Below are 23,338 nucleotides of genomic sequence, written 5' to 3'. Positions count from 1 at the left end.
AACTTTGCAAAAACTTTGATTCATACTAATTCATAATATATATAAAATTCGTATTAACTATGACAAACTTATGCAGAAGTTCAAAGTTATTGGCTTATTACTTTCAGGTTTATTTTTGTATTTTTACTAAAGAAGAGATTTTGCTCCATTGAAGTAACGCGCCCAAGAGAACAGCCCCTGAGAGCATTTCCATCATCATCATCACGATATACAGGAGTGCACAGCTCTTTTGGAGACCTTACTAAATGTTCCCTTTCATTAAGAAAACTTTAGTAGTAGTATCGGTCTCTAGTTTAATTTCGAACCGTGCCTTTGCAAACCATGTTAAAAATCACTAAAATACAAATGCCTTATTCTGGTCGTTGAAACCACCTTGGGGATATATACATTTCTATCTGGTATTTTGTCTTCCTCTTCCTCCTCCTCCTTCTGTTGGAGTGGGTCAGATTCCAAATTCCCTTGCTTCATGAAGGATCCCTGTAATCTGGGTCCAAGGAAGGAAGAAATATAGATATATTTTTAAGTGACAGATACAATGTGTGTAAAAGCCTAGCATCTCAAGTCTAAGCAAAGTTCCTGGTCCATCTTGGACTCTTAGCAAACGCTCCTTCCCTCTATTCTCCCACCTTGTGGACTTATATTTGCCAGGTGCTATTTGCTAATCGTGTGATGTAGTTAAGAGCACAGCTTTGGAGGCAGACACCAGCTGCACAACCTTGCACTCGCTCATTGACCTCCCTGAGACTGGAGCATCAGTGGGGACAAGGACTGTCACTCGCTGTGTGAAGATGTGGGAAACAACGTAAAGGCCTGGGCAGGGGATGGCAGCAGCTGTGAGGATAGTCACCTGTACCAGGCCCTTCATCCATTCTTACTGTAGCCTGTGAAATTGCCTGTTACCTCCGTTTGACAGACGTGGGAGCTGAACAGTGTCCATTTGCTTTCTCCTGTGCTTCAGCCCAGCCCTGTGGCCTTCTGTCTATGCACGCGGTCCTTATCACCTTATGTCTGTCCCCAACTGGAATGCTCTGCTTGCAGCAGTCCTCTCCTTCTTCCTGGCTCCTTACATTTCACGTGTTCCCCAGTGTCAGCCAGGCTGTCTCCATCATGCAGTCTTCTCTCGTCCTCCATAAAGGACATGCAACAGGAAGTTCTCTGTCTTGCCTTTGAACTCTCATAACCCCTCACTTTCTTCCAAGGATGAGAACTCCGAGAGAGAGGGTCAGCCTTATCTTCCTAATCTTTGCGACCCCTTGACCTCCCCACACCATGCATTTCACAACTCATCTGCGTTTGATCATAAATGATTAATATATCATTGGTGATTCTCTTTTCCTTCTCCCTGTGGTTTTTGGTCCGATTGATTTGTTTTGGGAACTTTGACCATAACTACTGAATGGAGATATTGAGTTGGTATCAGGGTGATTTTGAGAAGAAATGAGTTGGCTTTACACTGTTTTTTAGCAATTGTGCAGCCATAGAAGCAACAAGTAATTCAGTGAAAAAGGATTTTGCTTTGATTTTCATTTCAGGTGTTTGTAAGAGACGTTACATCTATAGCTCTCATCTGATAATAATATGCATTTTTTCCATTATGAAGTCATTATTATTTAATTTCTGTGTCAAGCAGAGGCATTCAGGTTTGTGCAGACTCTATGAAACCAGCATCTCAAAAGAAATTTCCTGAAATTCCAGTAGGAAAGATGGTGGGAGTTTGTTCTATTGTGCTTGGATGTGTTTCGGACAAATTTGGTGTCAGAGGAAATTGGAAGCAACCACGTCATTGACCTCTGTAAGCACCGGAGAGGGAGTGCAGAGCCCTGAGACGGGCGCTTGCGCTTCAGTGTAAGCCAGAGCAGCGTCAAGGAGCGGTCGTGGTTTATCAGCCTCAGTTTTACCGTGGAAAACTACGTTGACAATCCAGTTTGTTTTTTCTGCGATGTTGAGAGAAAAGTGCAGGAAACTGGAAATTGCTATATATTCAGCAAACAGCTGTTCCCTTTATTTTTGTCTAGAAAGGCAAGTATTTCATAAATAACAACAACAATTACTGTTCCGAAATTGAGGTTCAGTGTGGGTTCTTTTCATTGACCACATCTGACGGAAGAGAGCAGGATGTTCTCTACCCATGAATGAAAATGGGGGGAGCTCACATTACAAATGGCCTGAGCAACAAAGGCAATTATTAGGCAGGTGTCGTGTATGTGCAGCTCAGTATTTACTTGTCCATAGACTTATGGAAAATTTAGCGTTAAATTGATCGTCCTTAGACATATATATGTCAAGTTCGTGTGTTTGAGAACAGAACCTTATTAAAAATTACCTTTTGCTCTTTTTACCCTAAAGGAGCTTGTGGAGTATTACAAGCATCATTCCCTCAAAGAAGGGTTCAGAACCTTAGATACGACTCTCCAGTTTCCATACAAGGAGCCAGAACATTCAGCAGGACAGAGGGGCAACAGAGCGGGCAACAGCTGTGAGTATTGTCACTGAGAATGCAGTTTGCTGTCACTTGCGTGGAGTCATAATCCCACTAAATGTCTTTACTCCAAAGTTTGAAATATAAACCAATTAATATGCTAATGCACTTAGCAAGGGGTTTTTCTTGCTAAGCAGAATCAGACAGGCCAACAGGTTTATGACCATTTCGAGATAAGGTTCTTCGTGCCAAATTAAAAATCATGTCTGTGTTCGGAAATCCATCAGGAATGTAAAGGGTGGGTTAATGTAAGTTTTGTACTTTTCATGACTTTTACAGTAGTCAAACTTTTTAATTTACACGCATTTGTGGTCCTAATGCCGTTGGAGTAACGGTGTTTAAGCAAGGCCGGTGCCCAGCTCTCCTCACCTAGCCTACCATCCCCCGACTCCTTACAATTCTGCTTCAAAGATCTCTTTTGGAATCATGTTTCCTTTGACGCCAGTATTTCTAAAAGTGCACGTTAGCCACTTTCTCTCAGGACGAGCACCGTGCCAGAACTGTTCATCAAAGATTAGCGCGCAGACCGAGAGCAGGGTCTGGCTGGAGTGAGTTCAAGACACAGACTTTTTCTCATCACCGTCTAATGTCATATAATCTTCCTGGAGGTAGATGGAGCTTGTAGGGAGACCATCACGATGAAAAATGTTGGGGATAAAATATGATTTCATTCTCTTATTTTGATATCTTTTTTTTTTTAAATAAAACTGTTTTGGAGGAGAAATGAATACAGTTTTATGACTCTTAGAATCCTTAGCCTAAGCAAAACTGGATTTTCCAGAGGTATTTCAAAAAAGAATTTACATCACTGCAATAGAACTTCAACTTCTTTCCCCCCGAAAAGCAGAAACTGGAAGAGAAACAGGGAGCGCTCAGGGCTCCAACGGCATCAGTAAGATTTCATACACTTCACATAAGTAAAAATATGGGCAATTCGTCACATCAGCTGACAGGTGTGTGTTTTATTTGAATAACTTAATAGCTGTTCTCTTTGCAAGGATTCGTGATAAGTAACCACATTTGTGCAAGGCAGAGCACATGCTTTAGGTGGAAACCTTCGCCACCCATTAGAAGTTTCCTTTCTGTTTTCTAGCCCAGGATTACTCGGTTATCTCAGATTCTCATATAGGTTGAGGAGTTTCATATTTTTATATCGAGACGATGTTACTCATAAAGTGACCGGGAAGAAGCGAGCTGGTACTTCAGCTGGCAGCGGTGGCCCAATGGTTGAGCCACCGTTCCCATGGGACGGGATTATAACCTCAGGGCAAGTCTGTGATTCTGCGCAATGCCTTGTTTACTCGATGCTGACTCTGTATAGAATATAAAATATTTTCTGCAACAGTGGGTGTTTGATCAACACAAAATACAGTGGGTATTTTAGGAGCACCATGCGGGTCCTGCGGATTCACCGAGGGGTCGTCTGTGGAGTGTTCAGGCTCCGCCTCTAACACGGAAAACATTTTCCTGTATTTGTCGAGTTCAATAAAATTACTAATTTTGACTCCTAGCAATTTACACCTTTGCTTTCATGATTTAAAAAATATACCTTGCTTATCCCAAGGTCGGATGAAGGGTTAGCCCTTCACTGAAACACCCTTCTGTGCTTGTCCGGCAGTGGGAGGAAGGAAATACTACATAGCCTGTACAAAACGCACGCACAAGATGTCTTTTTAGTCCTTACCTCTGCTAGATATCAACTAAAAATAGCTTTTGCCAAAAGGCATTTCCTGGGGACAGGGGCTGGGATGGTGGCAGGGGCAAGGACATGGGGATGGATCCTCAGAGGCGGCAGAGCAGGCGAGCTGCCACCTAGAGCTACCCTGTGTTCTGGGGAGAGGTCGAGATTAACGTTCCCACTCCTGAAACCTCTGTTGACGGTTGTTGTGTTCTTAGAGAACACGCACCCTCGCGCCCCGGAAAAGAAAGTCCCAGAACATTGTAGAGGAGGCTGCTTGCTTCTGTGCTAGTCCAGGCCAGAATGCTCCAGGGCAGGTTACCAGCTCGTTTTCAAGTTAGTAAAATACAGTACGATTATGACAGAACTCCCTCCTGCCGATGGGAAAAAAACACGTAAAAATATATTGATTAGAATTAAACAGGATGCCAGAGTATTGGGCAGGGGGACAGCTAGCACTTCACACTTAGGAGGCCACCGTAGGAAAGGCTATGAGACTTTATTTTTTTTTGCCTATGGAATGATTGAGTGTTTCCAAGAGAGAAGAAAAAGAGAGAAAGAAGGAAGCGGGAGCAGAGAGAGGTCTCAGGTGGGGCCGGGAGCTGCTGGGGTTCCCTGGGAACTGCAGTGGCTTTGTGGAAGACATTGTGCCCTCCTCTGGGACTCTGTGAGAATCCCAGGACTGTCCAAAATGGCCACAGAAGCCTGCCTTGGACCCCGGTGTGCCCGAAGGGGTTCTGTATTTGAAGGGCACTGAGCTGCCTTTTGCCTTTCTTGCTCCACAGTGAGCATGTAATTACTTCCGGGCCTATTCCTGAACACCTCTCTGAGCTTAGGCAAGTCACTTAGCTAGCCTGGGCCTCAGCTTTCTCATCCGATGAATGAGGAGTGAGATTAGACACGTTCTTTTGCTCTTTTACCGATAGCATCTGAGATTTCGTTCTTTGTAGCCATGAGAGGAGGAGGTAAAGAAGAAGGTTGATAGACCGATCACGCTAGGAAACGCCGCACCATTAGTTAGCTATACCCTCACATGTTAGCAGGCCTCACACATTTTCTCAAGTTCTTATGAATTAGAGCCACAGCGTAGAGTTGGCTAATTAAAAACAAAAATGCTGGTTATCATTATATTTGGATAACCTCAAAGTATCTTCTCTCAAGAACATATGAGTTGTAAAAGGAAAAACAGAAGCCGCTTAAGCAGGTGATCACAGTTAACGTGGATAATGGGACAAAGAGCGAGCATGGACCTCCTGGTGTGGTCCCCTAAGAACACACCAGCCCTTCGGTGGGAGGCCTGTTTCCAAGATGCGTAATCAGAGTTTAATTGTGAGAAAACACCCGACAAACCCAAACTGAAGGGCATTCTACAGAATAACTGGCCTGCGTTCTTCAGAAGTGTCCCTGTCCCGAAAGGCAGAGGGAGCCTGAGGGAGCGAAGGGACCTGACAAAGCCTTCACTCAACACATGACCCTGGATTGACTCCCGGACCAGAAATATATACATATGCTTTTCTACAAAGGACATGCATGGCGCAATTAACAAGTTTTGAATAAGTTTCTAGATTAATTAATAGGATTTTTTTTGCTTGTGATAACTGTACTCTGATTATATAACAAGAAAAATGCCTTTTGTTTTTAGGAAGTACACACTGATGTAGAAATAAAGGTCGTTATGTCTGCAATGTATTCTAAAATGGTTCAAAAAATGCAGACATTGGGAAAGCAAACATAGTCAAATGCTAACATTTGAGGAGTTTAAGTGAAAGTCTATGGGAATTCTTTGTACCATTCTTGCGACTTTCCTTTAGGTCTGAATTACTTCAGAATTAAAAGTTGTAATAATTGGAGAGGACCCCATGAGTGAGTAAGTCCAACAGAATCATCTCCTTTTTCACCTGCTACAGGTGCAGGGGTGCTGGGCACATTGATTTGGGGGTATGAGGAGCACCCAGTAGGTTCTGTTTGCAATCATCTCTTTCTTACCTGTGACCCCATTGCATTTGCTTATTTATTCATTCATTATTTTATTCAACAAATATTTATTCTACTCTTACTGTGCGCCAGGCCCTGTGCTGGATGCTGGGGTTATAATAGTGACTACTTGGTGGACAGGAGCAAACACAGACAAGGAACTTCATAAATAATCTGGAGTTTGACTAGGCCTCGTGAAGTAGAAGATGGCGGGAGGGTGTGACAAGAGGGCTCTTTGGACCCGCATGGGGAGGGAAGGGCATTGTGGAGCAGTGACCTTTAGGCAGAAGGAAAAGGCTCCTGTGGGTATCAGGCAGGGTGTGGGGCGGTGGAGCGCAGGGAGGAACCACCATGAAGAGGTAGCTTGTGGGCAGGACCTTAAACAGGACAGCACTTCATATGTATGAGGATTGGGAGGCAGCTGATGTGCTTGGAGCACAGTGGAGGGGTTGTAATATGTGCAATGGAAATATATTAAAGCTTTATAAGCAGAAAATGATGTAAATGGATTGATATTATTTTACAAGGTCACTGGCGCCCAGGCCGTGCAGCTCAGTTGGTTGGAGTGTTATCCCATACACCAAAAGGTTGCAGGTTCGATTCCTGGTCAGGGCACATGTCTGGGTTGTGGGTTCGATCCTCAGTCTGGGCATGTACAGGAGGCAATCGATCGATGTTTCTCTCTCTCTGCCCACCTTCCTCTCTATGAAAAAAAAATGTCCTTGGTTGAGGATAAATAAATAAAGGAAGGAAGAATCACTGGCTACTCTGTGAGGAGGGGCTGGGGAGGAGGCACGGGCAGAAAAGAGAGGAGTCGGGAGGCGACTGCCAATGTCCCCTGGAGGCATGATGGTGGCCTTAGTGACAGTGGAGCAACAGAGTGGCAGCTTTCAGGATATCCTGGAGGACAAACTGATTGGATACAAGACTTGGGGTAGAACTAGTACAGGTAGATTCAGAAATACTTGCCTGGCACAGCTGGCCCTCGGGGAAGCCACCAATGGACCGGAAAACAGAAGAGGCGCAACAGGTTTAGGGCGAAGGGGGTACATTCACTTTTGCATGCAGTTCTCGGTACCTGTGCCGACTCCATGGTCCAGTAGGTGGTTGGCACTGAGAAGAGTGGCTGGGTTGAAGACCGAGCTTTATGAGTCATCAACACTTTATTTCATAGTTTAATTATAGTATGATGTACATACAGGTTTAATTATTTTTTTCAGTGCATTGTTCCCAGAAGCCCCAGGAACTGGCCTCCATTGCTTCTTATTCTCAGATTGCACTTTGCACAAAGCTGTTCATGAAGCAGGTGTAGAAAGGGGAGTCAGGACCTAGGTCCCTGGGAGAAAAAGTGGGTATTAAAGCGCTGTGTGTCGCTGATGTTTGAAGAAGCATGGAAAGACTGGGTGGGTTTGCAAACAAAATACAGATTAGCATGTTCCTTTTGATGTAGTAACAAATATTAAGGTAATTCTTCAAAAAGTGACAAAGACATCCTGGGTCATTGGGACCGAACAAATGCCCTTGCAGGGGAAAGTGAAAGTCAGAGCCAGAGCCAGAGCCTGTCCCATTACACATGCAAGGTAGGTGTTTGCGCATGCTGCACGGCATCGCGCACAGGGCCGCTGTTCAGTATACTGGGCGCGCCATCGCGCACAGGGCTGCTGCTCATTTTTTTTGTACTAATTCTAGATACCAGTTTTTCTTGTTATATCTTTACATTTCAAATTAAAGGAGATTTGACCTGTTACCAGATGTCACCATTCTATTAAATGAAACCAATCTGAATTTTTCCTAGTTTTTTTCAGTGACATATAAAATATACAATGAACACCAACCAAGGGGTTTCTGGTTGGTTTGATTGAGGGAGATGGGGAAGCAGAGATTTGATGCTATGACTGTGAATGTAGCTGGGAGTCCAAGAAGGCATGCCTAAGCTCTCACATAAAACCCCGCGAAGGACCCCAAGTTTAAGTTAAACATTTATTACACTCTCAGCTCGTTCTGCACTGCCGGGCCATCTGCAGACAGTCTTGGTAAGAAGAACCTCCCGGCTTGCTCATCAAAGCGTCCCACCTAGGAACCTGGTTCTTCAGGAAAACCTCCAGGCCACGGCCTGGCAGCAGACCCCCAGGGATCCCTGTATGGGTGACAGGACTGTGGGTCCAATTGCCTGATGTTTTCACCAACAACTTTTTATCACGCAGATGAGTGTGAACACTTGTGGTTGTTATAGCTAAGAGCCGAGCATTAGTTAGGTAAAGTCTATCCCAGAGATTAATTAGCAAATGCTTAGGGTAATGTTCACTTGTACCTGTAACGGAAAACTAAGTGGCAGCTAGTTCAAAAATACTGTGATGGGTGACAGTACCGTGAGAAAGAGTGCTGACTGAGCTTGGTCAGGACCCTGTGCAAATTTCAGACGTTACTGAAAATTGACTGGATTTTCATTTGCTCCCGAACATGAGCAGCCTGATCGAGGCTGAACTTAATACTTAGGGTGGTGATTAATTACTCTTGACAGCAAAGCTAGAGGCGACAGTTAGTCATTCATTCATACTTTCTAAAAATTATGTGGTAAACACGGTGTTCTTCTTCTTTTAATTGACATGCGGTCCGTGTTGTGTGGCTTTACCGTCCCGGTCAAGTCTGAGAACTGAGTAACGCTCGGTAAAGATTTGCCGATGGCTCCTCCTCCCAATGTATTTACTTAGCAGTGGACTGCTGGTGATTAGAGAATCCTAGTCCTTCAGATTTCACTTGTTTAACTTGGGAATAATTTGATGCATTCTTATTAGTTCCCTAGGAGAAATGTCATGAAACTATGGGCCACTAACTTGCTAATGCTCTAGGACCATTAGCCTGCTAGCATGGGAGGAATCAGATACAGGGAAAGTCACCAGAGAGAGCCACCTGCGTGGGGGGGCGGGGTCTTGCCGAGCCAGGTCCCCTGTTATCTGTGAATAGGAGTTAAAAGTGTCTGAGGAAAGATAGGATGTAATGAAAGCATGCATTCTGCAAATGACTGCTTCAGTGTAAAAGATCTTAATGTTGGTTTATTATTGTCTCCATGGGTACAGTTATCAAGAAAAGACTTCTCAAGAAGCTTCTCAAACTTACGCAGTGTGCTGGCAGGCAGACTGTCTATCACATTAGGTGGTGACGTGAATATTAGGCCAGGAGATAAGAATCCCTTCAAGATTTCCGTTTGAATGTCACTATTACTCAGCTATTTCTAATTCTTACATTATCATGTCTTCGTAGAGTAGGAGGAGTTTGATGAAGAAAATATGTGTCTGTATGTGTAGAAATAGGTGGATATATTCTCAGTGTGGCTATAAATACGTTTTGCAGGTTAAGCCATTTTGCACAGTGTTTGTATCAAATACCTTATTCTGACATTGCTTACGTCTAGATTTAAGGGCGTACTTTCCTAGGGAAGCGTGTTATCTGATACTCTTGTCTCCATAGGTGCCAGGCACGTAAATGCTCTGTTGCCAGCGCGGGAGAATTAAGCGCCCGAAGGCAGGGGAAATGGATATCTGGGATGAGCAGTGATGATAAGTCACGCTGCTGCGCTGTGTAGAAAAGTAGAAAGCACCCCGACCAATCCTTAAAATACTTGGCTGACAGCGACACTCTGGGTGGCAGGAGAGACTGATTAAGCTTTCACTCTGAGGACGATTCCTCAGGCGTACAGTGTGGTACATGCCATGAGACCTACGGTATTTCATAGCCAGTCAGCATCTCAGAAAACATTACAGTTATCGTAGGAATATTGCTGATAGATCATGGCTCTCGGGGATTCTGGAGAATAAAACCTGAGCATAACTCACGTTCTTTCCTGGGTGCTGTGCCGGCTCTTGTCGGAAGTCTTCTCGAGCAGTTAGTTGAGCAAAAGGTAAGTGAAGTGAATGGGAGGGGGAGACCTCAGGAGCTTGCAAAATTAAATACCCTGCTGAGATACTGGGCCATTCAGCAGCTTAGTGCTGGGCCCCATCCTTCAGTGGGAATGCAGGAGCAATGCGAGAGCTGGTCTTGCTCTCTACCTGGAGATGCAACACTCAGGCAGGTGAGGCCATGGGGCAGCAGAGCCGGGGCGTGCTCCATGGTGTGAGTGCCCAATGGATGACTAGAAAGGAAAGAGAAAGGGGACAAGTGTCTGGATTGATCAGGGAGGGTTTGAGGAAGGGACCTGAGCTAAGCGTTGGAGACAAGGTGAAGAGGTTAGGAGAGGTGAGGAGAGGAGAGGTAAAGGAGCAATGTTCCAGAAGGAGCGGAGGTTTTGAGTTGAAAATGAAGCTGAGGGCCTCAGGCAGCCCTAGCAAACCGGTCTAGATGAAAAGAACTTGTGTGGGACCATGACAAGACATTTGGTTAGAAAAGCAGGGCATGGCCAGGCTGTGACTTGTCACGGAATTCAGGTGAGGAGTTTGGATTTCATAATTTAGGAAAAGGAATGGTGAATCTGTGTTTACCGTGAGCAGCTGAGAAGCTGTGTTTAGAATAGGATGGAAGAAAGTTGAAGGCTAAAAGGCCAGCCGGGAGGCCATGTACTGAGTTTGCAAGGGTAGTTTGCAAGGAGAATACAGAAGACATTTTAAGAAAGGACAGAAATGAGGGAGATCGAGCTAGATTATGGGAGGAAGTTGCGTTTCAGGACAAGCTTGGTTTTGACAAGTTAAATCAAAGACAGCGGCTGAACCTCACAGTCGGGTCATGAAGACATTTGAACTCACAGACTGGAATGCAGGTGAGGGGGCCAAGGCCTGTCCCAAATCTGTTCCATCTTTTGGGGGGAGAGTTCAGTTCAGAGTAAAGTCAAGGCCTGACCATGGGAAAATAACTACCATTTAGTTAAGATGATCGTATTTTAGACAGGATTTAAGAAGATTCTAAGGTAGCTACCTGACAGGAATGCCATGCCCGTAGTCTGTTAGGGTCACACACTGTCGCTAAGAACCTGCAACAGAGGTTCGAGTCCTTTGCTGAAGCGCGACCCGTGTTACTTCAGGAATGCTAGATACGTTAAGATTACAGGCAGACGGTCTATCTACTATCTCCCCCTATTGTTGAGATTGTTTAAATTGCATTTTAATTGTGCTTTTATTGATTTCTTATTTCTTCCTTCTAGAGCAAAGTTATCTCTTGTTGTGTTTCAGACTCTTGGTTTAAATTATCTTCACTGGAAATTAAAGTCTTCTTTTATTACTTTGTGGATAAAACAGTCCCAGAAGGAGAGAATGGACACTTAGAAAGCAGTTTGAAGAGAAAATTCTCGTGCCCGCCAGAGTGATGTGTAGAACGAGGGGCTGTGATTTAAGTTCGCACAGATATGGGGCAGGACGGCGTCTCGTCGACAGATTTTCTGCTGATAATGAAGTTCAGGGGGTGCCATTTCCCACACTAAGCTGGAGGTGGCACCCTCTCCTCTCTCTAAAGTGGGTGCATCATGACCTCGGGGAAGTGAAAAGGCACCAGTCATATCGTAGGGCAGTGATTAATGAATCGGGCAGATGTAGCGCTGGGTGTAACAGCACGGACCGCTGCATTTTATGATAAAACAGCGCACCACGGACGTGCCGTGGATTGGAAGAGAACCTTGATCATCAACGAGGACACACTTCAGAGGAGGTGGAAGGAAGCACTTGAGGCTTCCTGGGAGGAGTGTGGTGGATGTGTCAGTGCCCACCTGAGGGCTCCAAGGTCCATGTCCAAGGACAAGTGAACCGCACCCCCACCCCGCTGTTCTCTCAGCCATTCACCTTGGTGGTCTCCGGGAGTCCCCATAATAGGCTCCTGCCAATCTGGGGTGTCTGTAGAACCCCTTCTGACAGGAGTGCTGACTCGAGAGGAATTTGGCAGCTTTCACGTCAAGCAGTGACCTGAAAGACGCAGACTAGATTAGATTCCATGGACTTCTTCCCGTTTTCCTCACCTTCCCCTCCTTTTTGTCATAGACGGCTTTTGCTTAAACAGGAGAGACATTTATGTCTACTTTCCACGAAAGCCTTTTAGCAGTCAAGCCGGGGCTGTGGGGAACAGCAGGTCCCCTAAAATCTTCAGTGACCCAGGCTTGCCCAAGCTCATGCTAACCCATCCCCACAGTGAGGCCTTCCCCCTCACGAATCGAGATGGTAGCTATCACATTCTAGACAGTAGGATAGAATAAAGAACAAAAAGGGGGGTGGGCAGGGTAAAGGCGTATGCCCGCTGCCCTGCAGGAAAGGTACCAGAGGCTACCTTTGACACTTTCGCTTCCAGCCCAGTGGCGAGAACTTGGCCTTGCTTCTGGATGAACAGAGCCCAGCCAAATAATCTTCCACATGGATGAAGGGGAAAATGAATTGGGCGAAAGTTTATAACCACGCCTCCATTTCCCATTGCAATGGCACCGTGATATCAGCGGGTAGGCTTTTGTAACCGCTGCTGGAGGCACCTGAAGCCGAGTAGTAGGTGCAGAGCCGTGGACAGCTTAGGCCCCAGAGTCACACCATCTGGGCACGAATCTCTCAGACATAAAGGCGGAACAGTGTGAGAGCCTTCCTCTTTGAGCTCTTGTGATGAATCAATGAAATGCTGAGCATAAGACACTGAGCGTGCCATTTAACACTTCTGAACCATTTGATAAATGTTAGCTCTTCTAAACGTAAAGAGGAAAGCTCTCAAGCGTCCAAGTGCATTTAACTTTTTTCTGCATCCCTACAATTTGGGGGACTTGCTTGCTTTCTCTTCCAGACGTGACGAGGTTCAGAGTGGTTTGTGTTTTATTTCCAGAAGTAAGCTAGCCTGTGCATGCGTGGTTGGGGTGGAGGTATATCCTAACAGACCTGTACAGATGCGTGATTTTCTTGAATTTCGACAGGCCACGCGTGTTTTGTTGACACCACCCATCTCTTTCTTCTTTACATCAGTTTTGAGGGGAAGCATATTTAACATTGAGAGTTTGCAGCTCCCCCTTTCCACTGAGGTAACGAGGTGTGGGCTGTGCACCGCCTCGAGGAGACGGCCATCCTTGCATGGAAGTGTTCAAGGTGGCAACGTGGAATGAGATGCTGTATTCACCTGCCAAGGGACAGATGGCCCTGAACTGCAGAACGAACGAACGTCAATCAGAATGTGAAAGTCTGCTTGCTCTTTGTTTAGAGACAGTGATAAGGAGCAAAGTGAGCAAAAGCGAAGTTTGACATCCCAACTTCGATGTCACAATTTTCTCCTGATTATAGGCAACAGAATAGCTGCATTGAGATGTTTTTTGCCGATGCCTAAATGTTGTTTTGCTTCTCTCTCTCTGTTTCCCAAAGCCCCTTCTTTGTTCTGTGGGTTCTCTCTTGTCGCCCCTCCAGAGTACAGCTTTGTCCCTCCCTCCTCCACTCCTTTCTGGTCAGGTACTGCTTCACTGCCTTCGTGTGTCTTTTTAACTTGCTTCTGTTTGCAAAAAATAATACCCGGGCTTCTCTGTGTGGCTTCTCATGTAGACACATCTCCTCACGAACGGGCCCTAGAGTCACATTCTCACCATGTACCCTCTTCCCCTCGGTCACAGAGTCACTGTTTGCCATGGCATTTCACCGCTCCGGTTTCTGTGTGTGCTCCCATTACATGCTCCAGCGAGACGGTTTCTATTCCATCTGTGGGGGAGGCGGGGAAGGGAAGGGGGCTGAGCATAGGGGGTGGGGCATGAGATACCCTACAAGACCATTAGTTTCATTAAGGATCAGGCATTTTGGTTGAGAAGAGCCAGTGTCTAGGTATTTCCACCAAGAAAATCATTAGAACCCGAATCCCAACTTGGTCTGCAAACATGAGTAGAATAGAATTCAGTACCAATTGCTTCGAAGGACAACTGGGCCCCTGTTTTTTGCACAGGCATTTTGGTCTTGATTTCTGTCATTAGCTGGAGAATTTGGTGGTAGTTCAGGTGACTTGTAGGAGAGTATATTATGGCTAAAGTATGTTTCCTTACAGGTTAAAAAAAAATGAACCTCGAAGTCCTGATGGACTCTTGGAATAATCTAGAACCAGAAGGGCCTTAGAAGTCACCTAGTGCAGACCTTTCATTATGTAGGAGAGAAAAATGTGGCCTTGGGAACCTCAGAGACCCGGGCAAGGCCTCACAGTTCAGTTGATAAGTGGCTTTTGCCACCACAGGGCTACTTTTATGTGCACCCGTCTGCGTAGGAGGAGTGCCCCACAGTGGGACAGCATTTGGGAAGAGAACCACCAAAGTGGTTTTCGTCCAAACAGTAAAAATAAAATGACCTATTTCTACTCCCAGTACAGTTCTGAAATCCACAGCATCGCTACTCATTTATCTTATGATTGACACCTGGGGAGTAACAAAAGTTTCTGTCATTGCAAAGCCGTGACTAATGGGCCAGAGATCCCTGTCCCCGAGTGGCCAAGGCGACCCAGGCCATTGCTGCGGCTGCCCGGGCTTGGGGACTATTCAGCACACCGAGGGACGTGTTTCCTATCTTGTTCCTTTTTCTCCTACTGAAGTTCTTCGGTCCCAGGTGAGTGATTCTCAGAATCACTGAACCTATAATTGAAAACACTTTATAACCCAAAGAGCAACAGGTAGAGAAGCTAATGTAGAATGTGTCATGAAGCACGAGAGTTGAACAGTCGCCCCGGCTCACACAGTTTTCCCCCTTTAAAGGCAGTGAGGGCAGCGAATAAGTTAGCTCCATATAAAAAAAATAAGTTATCTCCCACCATTAAAACAAAGATCTGAATATAGGAGATGAAGCCCTGGCATCATTTTTGATTATTACATACTTCTGGGAGGCAGCATCTGTTTGAAAGAACAGATTAATGGTGTTTGTGTGATCTTTGTGTGAAACCTGATTTAAGCTTCTGCACATAAGTGAAATTACAATATATATAAAACAATAACTGAGTTTATCCCTGAAGAGTTTTAATAATAATATTTTTAAAAGCCTAGCTGGGGGAGGAAAATGCCATTTAACTAGAAGTGATCATCAGAGACTTTCCGAGGGAAAAAAAAATACATTGCTTGTTTTGAATCTTTAGTCAAAAAGGTTATGGATAAAAATGTAATTGTAGAGCTTTTTGCTGTAGCAGCTCTAGTTAGAAATAGCGTGTTGTGCCATCAGTAGGAAATTTGTGCTAGTTATTTTAGATTCTATCTCCTTTGATAGTAACTTAAACATTAACCTTTAAAAAAACCCAGTCATCCCTGTTTTGAGGTTATGAAGAAGGTGGAAACAGGACCGTGGTATTTAGACTTTAGGAAGTGAACTTGACCCCACCCGATTGAATTGAAACGGCCACTCTGCTGCTTGCTCCCAAGCTCCCCTGCCATTGTCACCGGTCCATAGTGAGGTCATGGCTGTGTACTCTGACAGCATCACTAACGTCTGTCCGAATTGCCCCTGTGGCCTGTTTCACTGCCACTCAGCGGGCCCCCCATCATCTCTTCACAGTGCTGAGTCCGAAAGTGCTGGGCATCGCCACCGCACGCTATGACTTCTGCGCTCGGGATATGCGAGAGCTGTCCCTGCTGAAAGGGGACGTGGTGAAGATCTACACGAAGATGAGTGGGAACGGCTGGTGGAGAGGGGAAGTGAATGGCAAGGTGAGCTGTCCCTCTCGGCGTGCTTGTGGCCGAGAGTGCCGGGGACTGGGCAGCTGCTGGCCCCACAGTGGTACTGGGGAGCAGGCCTCATCCCGCCCCCGCCCAGCTCTGGTGGTCTCTACCCATCAGAGGCCCTCAGGGAAAACACACTGTATGGAGGTGATAGGGGCACAGATGAAGTTCCCTTGGGTGAGTGTGGGGGCTGCTTGTTGGGGCAGGGGTTGAGGAGCATCTTTTGAGTCCCTCAGCTTCAGGGCATACACTTGCTGGGTAGTACAGAACACCTCTAAGGGCTGCTGGGCTCGGCTGGAAGGACTGGGGCACCAGACCTCTGCACATCCAGTCCGTTCCATAGCAGAAATAGGAACCCTTGAACTCTAGAGCCCTGGGGCATACCTCATTTACATAGTCATTGGCATGCTAGCCAATGGGAGCCTTGTTTCAACCTATTTCATTCCTCTGCTGCTGTCACTCTCTTGGGCTCTCAGAGTCATTAAATCAATCTCTTCACCTACAACGGGCCCCAAACTCCAGTGGAACCGGGATGTTAAGGAAACAAAATGCTCTGTAGACCCCCTGGCAGAACCAGATGCAAAGTCATGTCGCTCTGTTGGTTGCTTGTCTTTTGCAGGTGGGCTGGTTCCCATCCACGTATGTGGAAATGGACGAATAGACGCTAAGCCAGTGGGGCACCCGGCACCAGAAACCCAGAGAAGGGGCCAACCAAAGCTTGCACAGCGCCGTGAAGGGACCGAAGTGTTTCAGAAGCTGCATTTCTGGCTATTCCACATCCTCCCTCCTAAGTCTTAACCTGGGGATCTGAAAATGTTGGTCCTGACAGATGAATGGCTTTCCTGGAGCTGGCCAAGACACACCCAGCCAGCCGGTCATTGCCAGGAACCAGGGCAAAGCCAAAAGCTTTTGTTTCCCAAAGACTCCTGCGCACGCCTAGGCTCAGCTTTCTTCTCCTTCGTCCAGCCGGACCGCACGATGCCCGCCACGAGTGCTGTGTGCGCATTAGTGACAGCAATGTCTGTCTCCTCACGCGCCCTTCACGGGGTTCTTCCGTGGGACAAAGAAGCAGAAGTTAAATTTCATCCCCTTTCCAGCACAAGGAAAACGAGAGCTCCACTCTTCATGCAGCCCGGTGGAAGGGTCAGCTGGTCGCATTGTGTGCGGCCTCACAGGATGACTCATTGCCGGGCAAACACTTCTATTTAATTAGTCATTTGATATCCTGATCATCTTTGCAAACTGCTTGGTAAAAGGCAAAAGTATGTAAAAAAGAGTGGCTTCCGACGAAATCATGACCGGTGCGACTTCCTAGGGTTCTTTTGGAAACGTAGCACCTCACCTGGTGAAATCATCTCGGCTGGAATATTACAGGTAGTTGCAAGGAGCCTGAGTGAGGAGGCATTGCTTACAGAAGCCGGTTAAGGGCTATAATTTACATGAGGTCATTTTACAGAAGCAACGTCTAGGAACACACACCTTTCCACACCCCGGCACAGCCCTGGGACACAGTTGCTGATTTTCATGTTTCCCACAGTATTGACGGGAGCTCCAGTTGAGGACTGCGGGAGGGAAGCACAGCTGGGTCCATGGTGCATTTCTGGGACTGGAGGGACACTCAGGCATCCAGCTTCCGCGGCGGGTCTCCCCATCAGCCGGCCCTTTCTGGGGGTAGTAACCAGTTTTTGCAGTGGATTTATTTGACCAAACCTTCACTTTTTATGTGAGGACTCACAACATGTTCTCCCTGGGATACACGGAGTGCCTGGGCCACTCAGTCAAGTTAAGGCACTCACTTGGCCCTTCCCCGATGACATCGGTTTTCCGCAGCCGAAGTCAGGTCCTGACAAGACGCAGCGAATGGAGGAAACAAAACAAAGCATTAGAAGCATTACCTAGATAGATTTTGGATCATCCCTGAAATGAGGGAGGTGCCACTGCTCACTCCCCAAGTCACTCGAATTCCAGAACCTGCCATTCAGTGGCCACTGCCCCTCCCACCCCCGTAGAGCCCCTGGTGGCTAAGCCTTCCCAAATAGGGTCCACGCAGGACCTTTACCTCAGAGTTATGTGAACTGTGATTGTTTTAGAGCAATTCCTATTTGCTAAAACCAATTAAGTTTTTTTGTACATGTGTAAATGATCACCAAAATGAGTTTTACAAAGCACTCTGTACAGGCGAGTCACAGCCCCACAGAGTTGTCCCGGAGTGGGCTCTGCCTCTGAAGTCCTGCCTGTGACTCTGTGTCTGGGTGTTTTGTCTGTTATGTCTGTTTTTATGGAGGGAGCAGCGTCACGCCAACCGAGACACTCTCCTGTGTAGGGTATTGTGGCCGGTGTTTCTTTTATTGTTTTTTTTAGCCACTAGACTCCCTCCCCTACGGTGGTGTTTGGTCGTCCTGTGCATTTCATGGACCTGGGCGGGGTTCCAGCAGAAGGTGTTGGAGCCCCTTTTCACCATGCTGCCAATGACATCTCTGTCTGGTTAATACTTTGTACTGGAAACATAAAATGCTGCGGATTTGTGTCGATTTCTAATACCAAAGACAGAAGTCAACGTTTTTCCATTTACTTTGTCTTGCCTGTATGCAGCCTCATGTAATATGGTGAGTTAGAGTGGTGTTTCACTGTGTAATATTTTGTAAATATGTCGATACAATAAATAGTTACCACTTGCATTAAATGGATCTCTCCAGAGCTGAAGAGTCTTTCCATTGAACGACTCCATAATTCAACATACAGTAGGCCCCCTTTAGCCATGGGGGGTACGCTCCAAGACCCCCAGGAGATGCCAGAAACTGCAGAGAGTGCCGAACCTTGTACGCACACACCAAGTTTACTTTATAATTTAGTCACGGTAAGATATGAACAATAGCTCGTGATACAATAGAACGATAAAACGATACACTGTGACGAAAGCCACGTGAACGTGGCATTATTATGTAAAATAAGGGTGACTTGAGCACAGGGCTGTGTCACTCCCACAGTGACCTGATGACCTGGAAGGCTGTGGGGAGCCGGGTGGGCAGGCGCGAGTGCAGGGTGGAGACCCTGGACAGAGGGGAGACCCTGGACAGGGGCAAGACAGAGCAGCGCGGCACGGCATGAGATTTCACCACAGTCCGCAGGATGGCGTGCCACTTAAAACTTACGTATCATTTGTTTCTGGAATCTCCCATTTATGTTCCTACCTCAGGTGATGTGGGGAACTGAAACCATGGGAAGTGAACCCGGGGCTAAGGGGTGGTCCGCTGTATACCAGCCCCGTAGCAGATGTGGGACGAGAAGCCCTAATTTTGATCGGGTTAGGCCAGGATAGTTGTCTAAGTTGTGAACCTATGAGGTATACTCAATAATCGCAGATCACGTCTGCTGACAGGTGTACCGTGTGCCACACGCTGTTCCAGAGGCTGGGTGCACACTGCCTTACAGCAGCCCCAGAAGGCAGAACCCTGTATTATTACCCCCATTTTTCAGATGAAGAAACTGAGGCGTTTTGAGAGGGACCCGTTCAACTCGGGTGACACGGCTGGCAAGTGTCAGAGTCGGGCCATCTGGCCTCAGAGCCAGTGCGACCACTCCCTTGTCCTGCTGTGCTTCATGGGCCAGGAGAGAGATTCAGGTGTTTCTAAGGTCACACAGCTGAGAAGAACCTGGTGGGTTCACCATTGCGGTTTAAACCATTCAAGATGACCCTGGAACTCAAAAACGTTCTTCTCTTCCTGCCTCCTAAAGAAAAGCTCAAATGAGGGCTGCCTGGAGAGATTGCTGTCAGACATTGAACTTCTCTTTCTATTTTGATTCAAATTTTGCACAAAAAAATAGTGAACTGCTAAATGAGAGAGACGCGGAGGCAAGTTTCCGGGCAGAGCAGGCCGTGGGGTCGTGTGCAGAGCTGGAGGCAGGCTGGCCCGGGAGAGGACAGGGCCCAATCAGACGTCTGAGGACCAGAAAGGCCAGTTCCCCCAGTAGCTTCTGTGCTGATGCCCCACACAGCCGTGCTCAGATCTATAACCCCATTCCCTGCAGCAGTGGGGGGTCGGCCCTCACTCCCTTTGCTCAAAGGGCTGAGTCCTGTGATGTTTTTGTTCCGTCTCGTCTACGTGTTATCATGTAGGTCATGTTTAGACCTTGTAGGCCATCACCACTGCCCTTTATAATAAGAGGCCAATTGTGCTACAAACCCCCCTTTATTTATTAGTTCACATGGACCTCTCTCCTTTGTAACATTCAAGTATTTTCCCTCCATCAAGTAACTGAAGTAAAACATGTCAATACTTAGTCTTTAGGTGTCTTGCTTTGTTCTGTTGAACTTGACTGCTGTAGAGAAGAGCGATACAAGCATGGCCAGATGTCAGACTGCATATCTGGGTCCGTGTCCCATCCTGGCCACACAGGACCTTGCCATTTGGGGTTGTGACAGCATCCCCTTCCCAGGAAGTGGGCCGGGGACCCCAGTGAAGTCACACACATGGAATGGAATTGTGCCTGACTTTGAGGGAACCATTTCTGTCATCATTTTCATCGCTGTCATTGTCAGGTGGATTTGCTGGCAAATTTGGGTAGTTGCCATGTTAATCTTTGAATTCCTTTGGTGTAATTCAGGCTCATTAATTGGGTTAAGGAGCCGAACTCAGCAGGTTCTAAAGGAGACAGTCTCTCTAGGAAGGAAATTAAGCCATTTGATGTCACAGGAAGGGTGGGACCTTTAGCATCAGTCAGATCTGGGTTCAAGGCCCAGCTCTGCCTGTGCCGTCCCTGAGCGTCAATGGCCTCTTCTGTAATAAGGGGTCGATTGTAAGAGTCCGTCACGAAGGATAAACCATTAACGTGAGAAAGTGCCCTGCACAGGGCCTGGACGCCCTTGTGCTTCTGACTGTGAAGTACTCGGGAGCCCAGCTATGGCCTTGCGGCTTTCGTCTTGCACGCCAGGGCCAGTGACGTCGTGTGTCCAACACGTGGTTTAATCGGAGCATTCACGTCACAGATGGAAAAAGGTGGGTGTTCAGCAAGATTAATATGCGAGCCCGCAAACAATTGCAGGAGTTGAATTTAATGGCTCCACATTGTTTTTACTAGGACAATGGAATTTTCACTCAGCTCAATCATCCAGACTTCAGTCCACTCGTCACTTCATTTTTTCGCTGAGGCGAGCTTTGTGGGATTAGTCGGCTTCGGACTAGAAATGTTATTCAGTCACGTGGGCAGACGGGAGCCCTGACCAAGTCCCCAGATGAAGGTCGAACAGGAGTCCTGTCTCTGGGTAGGTGCCATTGATTAGACAGGATTGGGGGAAATTGTGACAGAAAAAAAAGAAATCTCCTTAGGAAGAACTCCAGACTCTGGCTCTGTTGGAACTTTCCAGAACTTCTAGGCCCAGTGCAAATACCGTGACGCAGATGTTGAGAGGTCCTGGAGCAGAAATGGAAGGTACACTCAGGTCCCATGGCGCCCTGACCTTGGGGAGCACGCTGACCCCCGAGCAGGGGGAGAAGACCCCCAGGAAGGCTGGTGGGTCCAGCCATTGTGGGTCAGCAGAGCCCATTGACCCCCGGCAAAGCGTGTGCAGTGTCATCTCTGCAAACGTGGGCATGAGCTGGTGAACGCAGCCACTTCCACCCTAGCTCCCCGGTTTTGTGAAATCTTTCCTTCATGGCTCACAGAGAAATTCAGAGGCTGCATCAAAGCGTAGAGGTTTTCAGATGCACCAACACTGGCTGTGACAGGGACTCTGTCCCGTCCTATTCCCCATTAGCTATCTGCATGACCACTTCCTGGGTGGGAGAGGCAGCAGGGTGGCCCCCCGGGTCTGCCTTCATCACCCTGGTGCCCTTCACACCTTACCGCTGCCCCTTGTGTGAGTCAGAGTGTGCCTGTGGGGTGGATTCCTCTGTGGGGACCTGGGGCGCCGACTTGAGACTTTGTGGCTGGACAGCCAACTGTGCTCCTTGGACTCTGACAGCTGGGTTCCGTGCAGGTGGCTGCAGCTGAGCGTCAGAAACCCCAGCCTCCGGTGGCGGCTGGAGACTGGCTGGTACTTGGCTGGCATGGGGACACAGCCTCTCCCTCTGAATTAACTGCTGTGCACGTGGGCTTCTGGGCTTCGCTCACCCCCTGGGCCTCCTCTGCAATGCACTTCGATTGTTGCAGTTCCCTCCCACAGTGGCAGGAGCACAAATGGTCTCCATTCAGCAAGTCTCTGCCTTCTGCCAGCAATAATCAAAGAGGAACACCCCTTCATCAGCAGTCTACAGCACTGAGACTTTTGACATACCTTATCTTGTGGGGTGCCGAGCCACACAACCCAGAAAGGCGTGTAGGGTCACGCTGTTCTTCCCATTTTAAAGAGGAGGAAACTGAGGCTTGGTGAGAGGAGCTGACTTGTCCAAGGTCACCCAGATCGGAACTCTCGGCCAAGTAAAGGCTCACACCCAGGTGTCCTGGCTCCAAGTCAAATAAATGATCTTTGCATCCATTGCTGATACAGCGGTCCCAGGATGTACAGAAAACTTCAAAAATCTTCTGAGTTTTAAAGAACTATTTCTATAATCCCCAGTGCCTTGAGAATCGTTCAGGGTCGCTGCTGTCTCCCCTGGGGGCAGCGGCTGAAATCCCAGGTCAGGCGGACGTGTGACTGGGTCACAGTCCTTGCACCCTCGGCTGTCGGCTGTGTCAGTGCATGCGAATTGTGTCAGGAAATCTGATAATGACTCAGGAGTCTTCAGGGAATGCTTTGGGATTTTCTAGTGATCTGAATGACCTCGGAAAGGGAAAGGTTTTATTTTCAGTGGTAATTTAGGCTTTGTCTTCTCTTCTTATTTGGATATTTTTTTTTTCAATCCTCACCCAAGGATATGTTTTCTTTTATTTTAGAAAGAGAGAGAAACACCAATGTGAGAAACATCAGTGTGGGAAAGAAACATTGATCAGTTGCCTACCATACATGCTGGACGGGGGATCGAACTGGCAACCTGTTGATAGGCATGTGCCCTGACCAGGGATCGAACCCACAACCTTTTGGCGTATGGGATGATGCTCCAACCAAGTCACCCAGCCAAGGCTTGGATATTTATTCTTTTGTGTGCTCACATGTACAGGCAGTCTAGTAGGTGTTTGGTATATGATCTCATTTAATCTCAGGAGAATTCATTAGCGATAGATATTTTCCGGTCCTCATCGTGAAGACTCTAGTCCAGGTTGAGCTCCACCCTGGGGCTGGTTTGAAAGGCTATTCAACCTTCTCATCGAAGGAGCAGCTTAGACTGACGGGTGAGGCCTCAGGACCCACTTGTCTGGCTCCACCCCTCACTAGCTGTATGACCTCGGGCTGTGGCTTACATTTCTTGCACCTCAGTTCCTCTACAGTTAAAATGAGGTGCTGATAGCACCTATGTCAAAGGGTTTTATGAGGATTAAATGAGAATATGTAAAAACAACAGATTCTTCATTGGCATATTGATCGCCATTTTAAATTAAACATTTTTAACTGAATTTTTTTGAGACACTGGTTAATAAAACCACACAGGTGCATAACTCTATGACACCCTGTCCTGTGTGCTCACCACCCAAAGTCAAGTCACCTTCCGCCACCTTTGAC

General features: G+C 47.0%; 1 protein-coding gene across 2 annotated transcripts in view; it reads left to right on the top strand.

Moving 5' to 3' along the window:
• Nucleotides 1-17,034, top strand: part of VAV3 (vav guanine nucleotide exchange factor 3) — a 273,882-nt gene extending 256,848 nt beyond the window's left edge. For both annotated transcript variants that reach the window (XM_024570427.4, XM_045203367.3), the window contains 3 exons: nt 2,347-2,476; nt 15,578-15,729; nt 16,361-17,034. In XM_024570427.4, the coding sequence (XP_024426195.2) occupies nt 2,347-2,476; nt 15,578-15,729; nt 16,361-16,402 (324 nt within the window). In that variant the 3' untranslated portion in view covers nt 16,403-17,034. The remainder of the gene's footprint in view (nt 1-2,346; nt 2,477-15,577; nt 15,730-16,360) is intronic.
• Nucleotides 17,035-23,338: the final 6,304 nt, after the last annotated feature.

The sequence above is a fragment of the Desmodus rotundus genome, chromosome 12 (genome assembly GCF_022682495.2).
Source record: "Desmodus rotundus isolate HL8 chromosome 12, HLdesRot8A.1, whole genome shotgun sequence".
Classification (NCBI taxonomy): domain Eukaryota; kingdom Metazoa; phylum Chordata; class Mammalia; order Chiroptera; family Phyllostomidae; genus Desmodus; species Desmodus rotundus.
The sequence above is the reverse complement of the archived record's forward strand: the minus strand, read 5'-3'. Positions and strand labels throughout refer to the sequence as shown.